A 14,629-nucleotide genomic window follows, 5' to 3' on the forward strand; every position below is an offset into this window, starting at 1 on the left:
AAAGGGGCTTTTGTTTGGCCTGGGAAGGGTTTTGGGGTTGCTGTTTTCTTTTTAAACCAGGGCACACAAGCGGCTGGTTGGAAAAGCCAAGCATCCCCTGGAACAACTTGGGAAGGATGCATGCAACACAGGAGATGTTGCATGCATCCCTATGTCTAGCACAGAAGAAGAAGGGCCAACATCCAGGATTACATTCAGAGGCTGCAACAGACCCTCTGAGTGCAGCAAACACCCAAGGGTGGTGGAGATATGGGCTCCCTCGGCTTTCTCCCCATAGGAGACCTCGAGACCCTAACACAATCCTGCACCCAGATCATCCTGGTCCTACAATTAATATCATTGCAGCAATCTGCAGGATGGAGTCACTGATGGTCTCCTGGTCCTTGCACCTCCCTCTGCCCCCAGCAGCACAGCAATCCTCCCCCGAGGAGGACCATGCGCCAGGAAAAGCACGTGGATGGACACAGAATCACAGAACGGTTTGGGTTGGAAGGGACCTCGAAAGGTCATCTAGTCCAACCCCCCTGCCGTGGGCAGGGACATCTTCAACTAGATCAGGTTGCTCAGAGCCCCGTCCAACCTGACCTGGAATGTTTCCAGGGATGGGGCATCCACCACCTCTCTGGGCAACCTGGGCCAGTGCTTCACCACCCTCAGCGTAAAAAATTTCCTCCTTATATCTAGTCTGAATCCCCCGTCTTTCAGTTTAAAACCATTCCCCCTTCTCCTGTCGCAACAGGCCCTACTAAAAAGTCTGTCCCCATCTTTCTTAGAAGCCCCCTTTAAGTATTGAAAGGCTGCAAGAAGGTCTCCCCAGACCCTTCTCTTCTCCAGGCTAAAAAAAGCCCAACTCTCAGCCTGTCCTCACAGCAGAGCTGTTCCATCCCTCTGATCATTTCTGTGGCCTCCTCTGGACCCGCTCCAACAGGTCTGTGTCTGTCTTGTGCTGGGGACCCCAGAGCTGGACGCAGTGCTCCAGGGGGGTCTCACCAGAGCAGAGCAGAGGGGCAGAATCCCCTCCCTCGACCTGCTGGCCACGCTGCTTTGGATGCAGCCCAGGAGACGCTTGGCTTTCTGGGCTGCGAGCGCACATTGCCGGCTCATGTCCAGCTTTTCATCCTCCAGTACCTCCAAGTCCTTCTCGGCAGGGCTGCTCTCAATCCCTTCATCCCCCAGCCTGTAGTGATACCGGGGGTTGCCCTGACCCAGGGGCAGGACCTTGCCCTTGGCCTTGCTAAACCTCATGAGGTTCACACGGGCCCACTTCTCGAGCTTGTCCAGGTCCCTCTGGATGGCATCCCATCCCTCTGGCCTGTCGACTGCACCACTCAGCTTGGTGTCATCAAACGCCATCCACCCATCCATCTCGGGGAGGGAAGGAGGGGCAGCAGCTCCCATCTTGCTGCAGTGTCCCTGGTCTTTTCTGCCTCGGGGATTTCTGCTTTTCTCACCCAGCGAAACAGCGCTGCCGAGCCGCCCTGGCACGTTGGTTTGCTGCTGGCGAGCGTGCTAGGATTACCGCTCCGGTGAGTCAAGCCCGAGGTGGCTAGGTAAGCGTTTCAAAGCGACAGAGCGTTTCAATTAACAAAAGGTCTAACCTCGGAAAGAGAGAAAAATAACCTAATACCCTCGATGGGAAAAGAAACCAGCGAGTAATCCGCTCTGGGAACAGCCAGAACAGAAGGTTGGGCACCTGAGCAGCCACGCTTTTAATTTCTTCTGCTAAATACCTATTTCACCTGCTGGAAAAAACTCATGCTCTGGTGGGATGCTCAGGAAAGGAGGATGATGCAAGCGAAGATGGTTGCTTCTGACTTATTCGTCCTGCTTTGGGACATCGGTGTCCAGAGGACGCGCCATCCATCTCCAAATGCCTCCTAAGTATCTGCTAGAAAAAGCTGTTGAGTTTGGTCTCCTTGCAGCTCTATAGATGAAACGTGGACGTTCCCAGGGTGAAAAACTGTTTCCAGCAAATCTGGCCCATGCCCAAGTCCTCCCCTATTCCCCAGCCACCACCTCGTGGTCCCTGCCAGAGGGCCAAACCCTGTGCAGAGCAGGCAGGCAGAGCAATGGGTACAAGACGAGAGGCTGCCTTGCTCCCAGAAAAAGCAAAAGTGAAATAACAATAAAAATAAAATCCCAACTGAGCAAGCTGCTCTTCCCACACCACAGGCAGCTGCCTGCCTGGCTCGGCTGCCCGGTGTACCTGTCGTTCTGGTACACGTCCACGCTGCTGTTCAGCTCCTCCAGCTCCTCCTTCAGCAGCTGCAGGTTGGAGTTCACGTAGCTCAGCTCCAGGGCGACCGTCTCTTTCACCTTGTGGTTACTGGTGGCCCTGCAAGACAACACCGTGTGGATCAACCCCCCCCCATTTCATCAATGCCTTTATTTATCAACGCTTTGGTTGCACTGATAACTAGAGATTAAGTTATCCAGCGGTGCAATACCACGTGCATCCATCCAAACCTTCACGCAGAAACCGTGCCTCTTGCTCTGCACATGATCATAGAAGGGTTTGGGTCGGAAGGGACCTCTAGAGGTCATCTAGTCCAACCCCCCTGCCATGGGCAGGGACATTTTCAACTAGATCAGGTTGCTCAGAGCCCCGTCCAACCTGACCTGGAATGTTTCCAGGGATGGGGCATCCACCACCTCTCTGGGCAACCTAGGCCAGTGTTTCACCACCCTCAGCGTAAAAAATTTCTTCCTTATATCTAGTCTGAATCTCCCCTCTTTCAGTTTAAAACCGTTACCCCTTATCCTATCGCTACAGGCCCTGCTAAAAAGCCTGTCCCCATCTTTCTTAGAAGCCCCCTTTAAGTATTGAAAGGCCGCAAGGTCTCCCCAGACCCTTCTCTTCTCCAGGCTGAACAACCCCAACTCTCTCAGCCTTTCAGGACCGGGGAAGCCAGAACATCCAGACTACTGTGCTGTGGAGGTTGAGGCCAGGCAAAACTCATTACAGCGTTGCACCCTGCTCAGATGAACCTGCTATTCCTGCCCTAAAGCAACCTTCCCCTTGCCCATCCATGCTCCCACCTCCAGTGCAGCTTGAGATTTGGCTATGAGCACTCCAGGTGCTCACTCACACCAAAAAAAAAAAAAAAAAAGTGCTTTATGGTTGGGTTTGAGGAGGAAAAAAAAAAAACAAACCAAACTTACTTTTGCGTGCAAACAACCCTTCTGCAAGAGAAGAGGCTTGCTGTGCTCGCCCTTTAGGAAAGCCGGATCCTGCCCTCCCTTCCCCACTCACAGGAGATGTAAACACCAAAGATTGATTTCAGCTGCCTGCTCCCAGCAAGACAAGCTCCCAGGCTGATTACAACCTCCTTATCTGCTCCGAAGGAAAGCAGGGAGAGATAACCCAGAGCTGGCAGCGTGCAGTCCAGTCGTCGGCTGAAAGGGGCTCTGGCTGCTCGTGCTAAATCATGCCAGGCTCCAGGAAAAATAGCACGTGCACGAGCTCTGCTCAGCCAGGGCACCGCTTTCCCCCAGCTTTTGCAGAGCATGTCGCCTTCGACTCGTGTTTTTTTGTGGATAGCATCCTTCAGGGGCCTTGCCCTGTCCTGGCTTAGGGCAGGAGAAGAAGCTATGCTGTTTTTCCTTTAAGATGCTGGTCCTTTAGGGTCTCCTCCCCTGACACCCCTTTGCTGAGATTTCCCAAGGCCACTGCATTTTTTTTTAATTCTAAACAAAGCAAAAACCACAGCAGGTCCAAAGATCTCCGCGGCCTCTTCCATTTAAACATCCTTCTTTAAACATCCTTCAGCACTTCTGCAGTTCCCCATACAGCATCAGCACAGTAATCACCCTCTTTCCATATAAACCAGTATTCAGTCACCGTTTTAGTCCTCCACACATCACACCACCTCCGGGACACAGGGTGCATCACTGCTGTCGCTACAATTTTCTTCCAATAGGAATTAAAGAGAGTTTCCCCTTCTTGCTCCCAGCTGGCAACAATATCTTTTTTTTTATTATTATTATTATTTTCTTGTATTACCAATAGCTGATTTGTGCTGACCTGCAACCCAGCGACACCAGGGTAACATTTGCATATCCACATGATATATTTCTGACCAGTGCTTTCACCCCTGCTCTGCAGCAGAAAGGACGTATCACCCTGCAGAGCCCAGTCGTGCTCTGCAGGATTTCGCAGGCACGTGCAAGTTTTTCCAAGAGTTGCCACCAGGTTAAGGTTTTAAAGCCCAACGTCACTTCGGGGCACTTCAGTTTGCACTCTGCAAGCGCCACATGCAGCAATTAAGAGCACAGTAACTCTCAGAGGTAATTTAGGGGAGCACTCGATCGTTTCCATGAGCAAACGTGCACTGATGCACTTTGTGCTCCCTCTCCAGGGCAAGCACCAATCACCATATGAGCACGCAGAGCCTACGTGTCTCCATCAACCTCCTCGGTGAAGTTACCCGCTGTTTGCTTAGCTAACACCAAAGAAAAAAAACATCAGAAATCTTTTTTTTAATTTCTTTTTAAGAAACTGGTTTATTGGCGACACCTTTATCTCCCCGATTGCTTCGCTCAGCCCCAGTATTTGAACAAGAAAGGAAAAGGCTTCCGCTACCTCTGCCCATTTATTTATCCAGCAAACAAACCCTCTTAACACCGCTGAGCAAACACCACGTGCATTTTTTCCAGCACACCATTCATGGCAACCTCTCCAGGAAAGGGGACCGATATGCTGAACAGAACAGTTCAGATTATTTTTTTTTTTTTAAAGCATTGAGGGGTTTGGTTTGTTTTTTTTTGTCTTGGCAGAAGCAAAGAAACCAGCAAGTTCAGCTGAAAACTCTGCTCCAAGCTGGGCAACCCACAGCTTCTTCTATTTGCATTTAGCACTAGCCTAGAGAGATGCAAAGGAAGTTTCTCCGTGCAACTCAAGTCTGTAATTTTTAAGCAGTAACCTTTAGACTTACAATATAATCCCCCCCCCCCCCCCACCTCAGCCTTTAATTTCAGGCACAAGCTTGATTTCCACACACACCCCCCCAGATTTCCCATGTTTCATAAGCTCTGAGCACCGTCGCACCCAGAAACCCACATTATTTCTCAGCTGCGAAGTGGACTTGGGGGAGGGAGGAAAAGTGGCTGCTACCAAAGGACATTCAAACTGCTGATCCAGCAAAAAAAAAAAAGAGCCCCATCAGTGCATTTCCCTGGCTGAGTAATTAAGATGTGTTTTGCATCACATTTTTGCTCACTCCCCTGCACGCGGCTCTGATTCCCGCTGTTTGCACCAAAACCGCGGCCAGGCACGTTTCTGCTGAGCCAGCACATTTTCCCCCTATTTCTTTTTTTTTTTTTTATTATAATAAAAGGGGAGTCACGTGGAGTGGCACACGTTGGGATTTCATCGCCTTTTTTTAATTAGATGAGGCACGGCAGCCTGGTTGAAGCAGCGGGGTATGCGGGCTGTAACCTCACCTCCCCCGGGAAGCCCCGCTGTCCTCGGCCACCAGTAAAATACCATTTCTTCCTGTAGTTTGGTGGAGCAACTATTACTCCCTTCTTCCAAGTGCATACTCCACTGACGTTAAATCATTCAAGTTCAGAAGTGAAAAGTCAATCTTTTGTTTTATTGAGGGGAAAAAAAAAAACAAACTGGCAAAATACGCCAAAAAAAGTTATTTTAGGGCAGCCTTATTGATATTTTCTTATATTAACAGACCTGCCCACCCTGCACATGTGCTGCAATATCCTACAGAAACATGAGATACACACAAGAGCTACCAAAAAAGGTCATCCTCGGGTTAAAAAAAGATAAAATAGCTGCAAAAATAACGCGATTGCATCATGATCGCTCTACAGAGGAAGGCATTAACCCGCTGGCTTTACTTCTCCTGGACCAGCTGCAATCTGAAAGGTACCAACTTTTGCACCATCCCTTAAATGCATCCTCCCAACAGGGTGAAGAGCCACTGGACTGTGCCCATCTGCAGAGACATACCTGAATTTTTCAGATTCTGCTCTGGAGGAAGCACTGGGATGGGGATTTTTTGGAACCAAAGCTGGATTTGACCCACTGGGGTTATCGGATTTAACCCGCTGGGGTTATCAGGCAGGAGCTCTGCAGTCCGAGCTCAATCCCGGTTAAACATTTATTCCCCATTATTCCATCTGCTCACACCCTGCTTTGTACCAGGCTTCCAGGACGTTAAAATGATAATTTATTTATTTTTTTTTTTTAATTAAAATGCATAGCATCAGCATTCCATCGAATGGCGGGCAGGCATTTCTAGGATGGACGCTGCAAAGTCAAGGGAAGACCGAGCAAACCCCCACCATAGCCAGGGGAGTGCCAGCATCAGCTGCCTCCTAAACATCAAGACCATATTTCTGCCCTCCCAGCCAAATCCCTGGGCCAGAGGGACGCTCCGGGGGTCAGGACTCACCTGAAGAGGTTTTCTGCTCCCGCTCGCATCCTCATCTCCTTGTTGATCTGCTGGTTAATCCGCGCCCGGCGATGCTGCAGTTTGCTGCGCTGGGTCTGGGCGAAGGGGTCGCAGCCCTGCTGAGAGAGAGGAGCAGGCTCTCACCAAAACCCCCACTATTTTGGGATTAAAAATGGCACTTTCAGAGCCCGGCATTGCACTTGAAATAAAAAGTTTTATTATCTAATACCACACATCGCTTACAGCAATTTATTTTCTAAGCTATTCAGAAAACGCTTCCCAAATACAACCACGAAGGGATACAGGAACTAAGCATCTCCCTTCCAGGGTCTCGCCATCCGGACACAAGACAAGACCCAGGGGGCTGCAGATGTGCTCAGTATAACCCTCGAGCTTGGGAACAGATGTGACCCTACGTCTGTACGTGCTCCCCTCTCCTGCCGGCTATAGGGGATCGAGCGCAGGCAGCAAGTCAAGAGTTCACGGGGGTGGAGAAGTGAGTTGCACAAAGCAGTAAATTAATTCCATCCCTGCCTCCTTCTTTGGCTTCGGCTCGGACTTTCTGCAGACAGGGAAACGCGGTTAATCTCCAACTTCAGGAAATAACAGACGGCAATATCCCTCTGTCTCACGGGGGCAAGAGGTTATTATGGGATGCCCCAGGCAGAGAGGTTGCCACGAGGAGGGTCTCCGAATCCAGGGCCACAAAAACTCTGCCCAAGCAGAGATGATTTCCATTGTGCAAAGAGAGGTTCAGATGGATTAAATGAGCCTCTAAAAAGACCCCTGGATAAAAAAAAAACACAATAAAAAACTGTTTGGGAGGGCACAAGGCTGGGCAGTTTAAGAGGATGGAGACCTCCGAGCCTGCTTTTCACACACCAGTGCAAAGCACGGGCAGATCCCTCCAAGAACATATTAAGATCCACCGTAGCACTAAAAGAAATTCCTCAAAGCCACTATTTCTCCCTCTTGCTTCCCTTAGAAAGCCTCCGTTTGCTATGCACGTCAGTCTTACCCTGCTCCCCACTGCCTTCCCTCCACCACTGCGGGTGGACCCCTTGCCTCCACATCAAGAAGGGGTTTTGCTACCCAAGAGACTCTACAGAGCACCACCAGTGCCCGCTCTCGTCCTGTCCAAAACACCTTCTCAGCTAATTTCTTCCATGTAGAGGTCTCGGTGGGGCTTCCCCAGGTCTCATCTCATCCTCCAGGATGACTCACAACAGCCTCAAATCCAACAAGCCATGGCAACGCTTGGTTACCTCTCCAGAAAACACTGTAGGTCCCAGCGTTACTCTGGGAAAACTTACTTCTACCAAAGAAAAAAGAAATCCTTGCTCAAAAAAGTATGAGATCAGCTTTGATTAGTAAGTAGGGAATGGAAAAATTACGCATTTTCATGGACTTCAGCTTTCTGAAAATTAATTTCTCATATTTGAAGTCCACTAAGTGGTGCCCCCTTTGAAAAGGGTCTGGGATTAACATTGGCATTTTCATCTGAGTGAACGATTTGAGCTCCTAATTGGTACGTTGGAGACTAAGGAATCAGAGTCACTCCATCTGGTCCATAAATCTGCAGGCTTAGTGCTTTACAGTAATCCATGAATTTGTTGAAATTACTGAAGGAACAAGCTGGAAGCATGAGACCCTGATTATTCTGGAAAAGCAATTAAGTGGGACCTTAAGGAAAACACCCCAACAGCTGCACAAATCTTGGGTCTGAGACACTCAGGAGCAAATACAGGAAAGGCTGATCCAGAAGTGCCACTTCTGGATTTACCCTGGGGGAACCCATCCATCCTGCACACATTGTTGGCTCCCCAGGGAAAAAAATCCAGAAATTGGAAGAAAAAGAAAAAGGATGAGGAATCCCACACCACGAAGCCCAAGAAGGGACCATGCCAGGTTTTCTCCAGCACGAAGGAGCTGGGTCATCGCTGAACATGGCCCTTGAAATAAAAAAAAAAAAAACAACCTAACCATGCTGGCACTACTCAAATCTGAGCACCCAGAGGCTCCCAAAGCAAAGGAGACAGCACCAACCTCTTGTCTAGAAAGTAGCGGCTCATGCAGATGTAGTCCAAGATATTGCACAAGTATTTCTTTTATTAAAGGCTGATTACAAACATTGTGCCTTCAATGACGTTTCTTCATACAGTGCAAGACATTAACCCAGACGCGGAAGTTAAAGCTTAAGGGGGGGGAGAAGGAGCCATAAAGAGAAGGTGGTGCTTATTAAAATTTCAACAGCCCCTCAGGTTTACAGATAAGAGCTGTGTGCGCTTGTCAACTCCAGAGACACACAAGACAAATGCATATGCAAATATATCCAAATACACGCAAGCGAGCAGGATCCAGGCCCCCCCTCTCTGCCTCCAGAGCCATAAAAATCCATCCAGAACTCAACAGCCCCGGTAGCAACTGTTGGAGGTGGAAAGCACCTCTCCTCTGCCTCCAGCTCTTCCTACAGGAGCTTTCATCACCTTTGAGACCTCTCCACTTCTTGCAAAGCTTCGCTTGAAAGCGGTCAGAGGATTTTAAGATTTTTTTCAGGGGGAAAAAAGCAAAGACTACCTGAATACATGGGCAGGAGGCCAGACGAACTACAGGTGAGAGATGATGGAAGAGGCACGAGTGGAAGGACTATCCAAAACCACAGAGAAGGTCCATGAACGCCTCCTTGTCTGGAGGCGAGGCAAGAAGAAACTAAGTAAGAAAAGCAGCGAGATGCAGAGTGGCATAAGATGACACTTGGATGGCTCTACAAGACATTCAAAAACAGCGTTAAAACCTCTTCACTGCAAAAGCAATTAAGAGGTTTAGCTAATTGACTTGGCAGCTCCCCACTTCTCCCATGCCTGGCTTGAGACAACACCAAGGGGCAAAATTCGAGTGGCCACAGTGTCAAACCTGATGACCGAGACCCCTCTCAAGAATGCAAACAGAGCAGCGCCGACAATCATGAATCACTTTGGCCTTCCACAAGGGCACAAAGGAGCTGCCCTCCAGGAACGCTTGCAAGCCCTGATGCAGCTGGGGACCAAACAGTTCAACAACATCCAGGACATCACAGCATTTGGATTTGCTTAGACTTGGAAAGGGAGGTGCTTAGCTCTTCTCCCTGGGATCCAGTGATGGGACTCATGGGAATGGTTCAAAGCTGCACAGGGGACGTTTAGACTTGACATTAGGAAGCATTTCTTTACCAAGAGGATGGTCAAACCCTGGAACAGGCTTCCTGGAGAGGTGGTCAACACCCCAAGCCTGTCAGTGTTTAAGAGACATTTGGACAATGCCCTTAACAACATGCTTTAACTTTTGCTCAGCCCTGAATCGGTCAGGCAGTTGGACTAGATGATCACTGCAGGTCCCTTCCAACTGAAATAGTCTATTCTATTTTATTCTCCCTCCGAGAGACACTAAGCCATTTGTAGAGCTGCGAGGTTTTTTTCCCCCCCATCTGAACACTGGGTGTCTTTTCAATCTGTTTTAAAGAGATAGTTATCAATTCCCATCCGGGCTCCTAAGCCAACAGCAAAAAGGTACCGAGAAGTCAGGTATTGGAGCACCTGATGTAATACCAAAGCCTTGTGAGGATGTCGAGTCAGGATCTTGAGACTTGCTGCCCTTAGGGACTTCATGTGATCTCCCCGCACCTTGCTTTCCTCCTCACCCTTTATGAAGTTGGGTAACTGCAGTAACCCATGGGATTGCAGCACATCTCACCTCGAGAGGATCTGTCGTCGGTCCCAAAGCATCATCCCTGGCTGGCACGGACCAATATAAGCATTATGCCAAGGCCACCGTGGGGAACAACCAAGCCTAGTCTGCAGCTGCTCCTGGAGCATTGCAGAAATGACGTTATTTCACAAATATTGGAGCAAGAAGGAAGTTCAGCTCCAGAATAAGATGCTTAGCCCAGGTTAACTTACATATGAAAGGAAACACCATCACAAGCAAAAAAGGTCATATTTAAATCAAAAGGTAGATAGGGAAGATAGAGAGTGAAGAGGAGAGCACGCCCGTCCTCCAACAGCTTGCGTTCAAAGGAACCTGTGCCTGTACTCTCCAAGTTGCAGCCAAAAGCTAAAGACTACAGCACAGAGTTTCTAAAGTAAGCGGTGATGGATTTAAGCACGCCTTACATAAGGGGGGCATAGGGAAAAAAACCCACCAAAACCCAGTGTTAGGTTATAAAAGGGATTTTCCTTGCTTAATTCTCCTTTGTACAAGCTCTTGAGGTCAACCCTTTAAGGTCAGAAGAAAGATGGATTATTTCAACCAGACTCTTGAGCTTTGGGGTGCACCTAGGGACGTCAATAGAAGAGTAAAGTTGGGTGCTTAAGAAGGGGCCAGGTTGAACATGAGATTTCTTAGCCTTCCTAGTTTAAAACTTTTACAAAAGAGAAGTGAGCACATAACTCTTGCGGTAAGAGGCCATAAATTGTGTAGCAGCCAGGGAACAGCACAGCTTGCATGTACAGAGGACAGCATATGTTAAAAAAGCCATGAAAATGAATGAGGTGTGGGTCATTAAGTTACACGAGTTGTGTCCAGCTCTGAAGTTTATTGCCTCTGACAACGCAGGATTAGAGCCAGTATTATTCTAACAAGGCCATTTTATGCTCAGAAGACACCTGCCAAATAACATTGCGTTCAACCCTCGGCATGGAAAGATGACAGCGGTACAGAAAGAGCTCAGCCAATGCCTCCACCTAAGGGAGAAAAGGGAAGAGGCCAGAAGACCCCTTCCAGAGGAGGCCAAGACAAACACCCTTTGAGGGATGTCAAGGTTTCTGCCAACTCAAACCCTATCTTTAAAGGGAATATATACCATGATGTAATGGTGTTAGTAACTCCTCTACACCTCTTCCACTTCAAGAGCACCCATCTGGGGTGTTAAATAGGGCAATTACGTGGTTAGGTTTCCTTCTATAAGCAAGTCCTTAGGGAATGTTTATTTAGAGACAATCACCAAGTGTACTTTGCACTTCACATCTCCAGTAAACACAAAGAGATGAAGCCTGGATATGTCTTGGGTGACAAGACACACCTAGAAGCATTACTTGTGACCCTGGTGCCAAAACAAGGCCACCGCCTCCCAGCTTTCCCAGCGCTAATGACAGAAAAAACTAATCACCTTTAGGAAGAGGTGGATGCCAGCAAGTCCAGAGGGCAAAGCCATGCACAAAGGGACTAATTTCTGCTCTTTCGTTTCTGCTAGAAGAACAGGAGCTCAGTCGCTGGAAGCAACTGAGCAAAAGCAAAACTTCAGCAATACGAAGCGATCAAAGGACAACTGCGAGCTGTTACCGTGACACCTGTGAGAAGGGAAAAACACGATCCTAGGACATGCTATTAAAGTTATAAGCTAGAGAGAAACAAACATGCAGATCCGGTTGTTTAAGGGACTTCTGCATCCTTGTCTGGAGGAACAGGCACAGATCAAGAGCGTGCTGGTAAAAACCAGGCATGGATCTCTTCAGAGAAATGAAGAAGGGGTGCGTAGCTGGGAGTTAAGTTATAGCCCCAACAGGTATCACAGCTAAAGCTCCCAGCTACCTGCAGAGCTTGGCTGGATCACAGGAGGTGCTCCACAGCCTACCTGCTGAAACACGGACCAAGCCTTGCCATCTCCAAGACTGGCTTTAGCCACAAAACAGTCACCACCAGGATTATGGCCAATCAAAGCAGCAGAAGAGCGCCCACAGAATAGCAGGAGAAACTAAAGTAGTTTAATTTGCACGTAGACTGGAGACATCCGCAATATGGCAGTGGTGAGATGAGTCACCACCTGGTGCCGACCTAGGCTATAGAGCCAGCCCCACCAGCAAGCAGACAACCTTCATATCCCCAAGGACAGGGAAGTTCAAGGAGAAAGCTGCAAGGGGAGCAGGGCACCAGCCAGCCTCGTACCACTGCCGTGTGGGTATACAAACATATGGAGACCCTTGCTGCCAGATAATGCGATATATAAGGGATGAGCTGCTGCTTCAGGGAAGTCAGGCATTTCCCCCACCCAATTCTCTCTCCTTTTTCAATGAGGGAACCACCCGGTTTCGTGGAAATCAAATTATCTGCCCCCAAAATTTGTCCTTAAGGTCATGCACTACACGTGGGCAGCAGCACATCTGCACTGCAGTCCTGGTACTCCACGTCAGACAACACAGGCCCGGATCCAGTCTCACAACGCAGAGCGATGTGGTTGATATCGGACCACCAGACACAGTCCCAGCTCAGGGACATAGCTGAGGACCAATGGCAGGATTAGGCCCATCTCAGCTTCCACTGCTCAGACCAACTTGGGAGACGGTGGATACCATGAATATCCTAAGCGTAGCCCAGCTGCATTTAGCAAAGGGACCAACGATGCTCATCTGCTACATCCCTTGAAGCCTCAACTGCCTTCAGCATTTCCATTATCCCAGACCACTTCATAGGTTCCTTAAAGCCTTAAGGATTATTTTATTTTAATTTTATAATTTATCCCTCCCAGGGAATAGACAGCTTATGGCTTTTTTTTAAGGGAGGGAGTCAAAAGGCATCAAGAGCGTTACTATTGAACCCTTCCCCAGGGAAGGAAGACGACGTGGTTCAGCTCTTCTGTTGGACAACCCCCGTCGGGATTTCACTCATTTGACCTCTCCAGTGCTGCCTTGTTCCCTCCTCACACAAACCAGTTGCTGAGGTTGGTTGCTCAGGGCATAAATACACCCCTCAGACAAAATGGCAGGAGCTCTGTTGGAGCCTGGCTCCCCGTGACTCATCTCCACCTCATCTCCTCCTACCCCAGCAGCTCCCATAAAAGCCACCCCAGGTGCTCCTTCTACACACACAGAGAGAGAACTGGCAGTCAGAATAAAATAAATATAAAAAACACCTTTGGAGCCAAAGGCAAAGCCAAGCAAGGCTACAAAACAAGCCTGAGATATCTCAGTTTGACACCTGATAACCACAAGGGCCATGCTCCAGATAGAGCCACAGCAATCTTTGGACATCATGAGTCACCCCGTCTGCAAACAGTCCTCTCATCCAGAGGAGGAATTCCTTTAGGTAGGACTGAGATTCACGGGCAATGCCAAAGCCGTGCCAGATTGGGTTTGTTGCTAACCCCAAAGGTCCCCAGTCTTCAGAGCTGCCTGCTTAGTGAGTCCTGGGTGGCGAGCTCCTACGGCATTCACCACCACCACCAAGTGAGCGACCAACCAACCTTTCCAGCACTACCAGTCTGCGCTCACGATGCAATTAAAGAAAACTGCACACGAAGAAGCACAAGGCGCTGAAGCACAAGGAAACCAGATGGCTTGTGCCGAGGAAGCCTTCAGCCCCAGCAGGGATGGTGAATGAGGAGCTGAAGATCAGTGCTTGGGAGGGTCAACCACCAACCACCAAGTGTAATTCAGGCAGAGGTGGGCAACTCCGTGAGAGCTGGTCAAGTCCAAGCTGCATTTGCTCTCCATTAATTCACCCAGCTTGCATCAAGGCACATTACAATATATCAACATTTGCTCTGTAGTTAAAACTAGAGCAAAATACCTGCGCAGAGACAAGGAACAGCCAAAAGTGACAACAATTTCTGCAGCTCTAGGAAGCGCTGACACACGAGCTACCGCTGTCATTAACAGAGGTACCCTTGATCCATGACCCCAACCCTGTGCATTGAGCACGTCGTCTCCAGCTGCAACCTCAACCCTACAAGTTTCACCCAGCAATTGCTTACAACGTCTCCCACTGAAAAAAAATTAGGCAAGTACTTAGTTTCATCCACTCTCAGGAGCAAAAATATTTCCTAACACAGAGTTTTGTCCCCAAAAAGGGATGTTTCCAAGTACACAGACGATCCAGCAGCTGGAAAGCTTGCTGTAGAAATAGGGTAACTGGAGCATCAAACTCTCAGCACCTATTTTATTTCCAGAACCACGCTAATCTAAAAACTATTTTGATAGAGTCAGAGCTGCCAACTGGGATTATTATTCCTCTTTGCAACCCGTGAGTTTGAGTCAGGCCAGCACAGGACAAGTAGCCAAGTGACCCTGGTTTAGCCACGTTAGCTTGTGGGATAGAGAGCAAAACAAAAGCCGGAGAACCACTCCACACACAAAAGCAGGCTTTAAAATTCTCTTTTTTAAAAGATTATCGATAATGTCCTTCTCCTCCCGGCCAAGGGCATTTCAGAAAGTAATATGGGCTGTTACTACAAGACAACCAGTAGGTCA

At 48.8% G+C, this 14,629-nt stretch overlaps 1 protein-coding gene across 2 annotated transcripts in view; it reads right to left on the reverse strand.

The window, feature by feature from the left end:
- The window catches only part of RHPN1 (rhophilin Rho GTPase binding protein 1), a 31,977-nt gene that overhangs the window by 14,786 nt on the left and 2,562 nt on the right, over window positions 1-14,629 (reverse strand). The window contains exons 2-3 of one of the 2 annotated variants that reach the window (XM_076328987.1): window positions 6,411-6,526; window positions 2,207-2,335 (exon numbers count right to left, since the gene is read on the reverse strand). In XM_076328987.1, coding sequence (XP_076185102.1) covers window positions 2,207-2,335; window positions 6,411-6,526 — 245 coding nt within the window. Of the gene's footprint in view, window positions 1-2,206; window positions 2,336-6,410; window positions 6,530-14,629 lie in introns of both variants that reach the window. The other variant, XM_076328986.1, reaches the window with a different exon arrangement.

The sequence above is a fragment of the Aptenodytes patagonicus genome, chromosome 2 (genome assembly GCF_965638725.1).
Source record: "Aptenodytes patagonicus chromosome 2, bAptPat1.pri.cur, whole genome shotgun sequence".
NCBI classification, from domain to species: domain Eukaryota; kingdom Metazoa; phylum Chordata; class Aves; order Sphenisciformes; family Spheniscidae; genus Aptenodytes; species Aptenodytes patagonicus.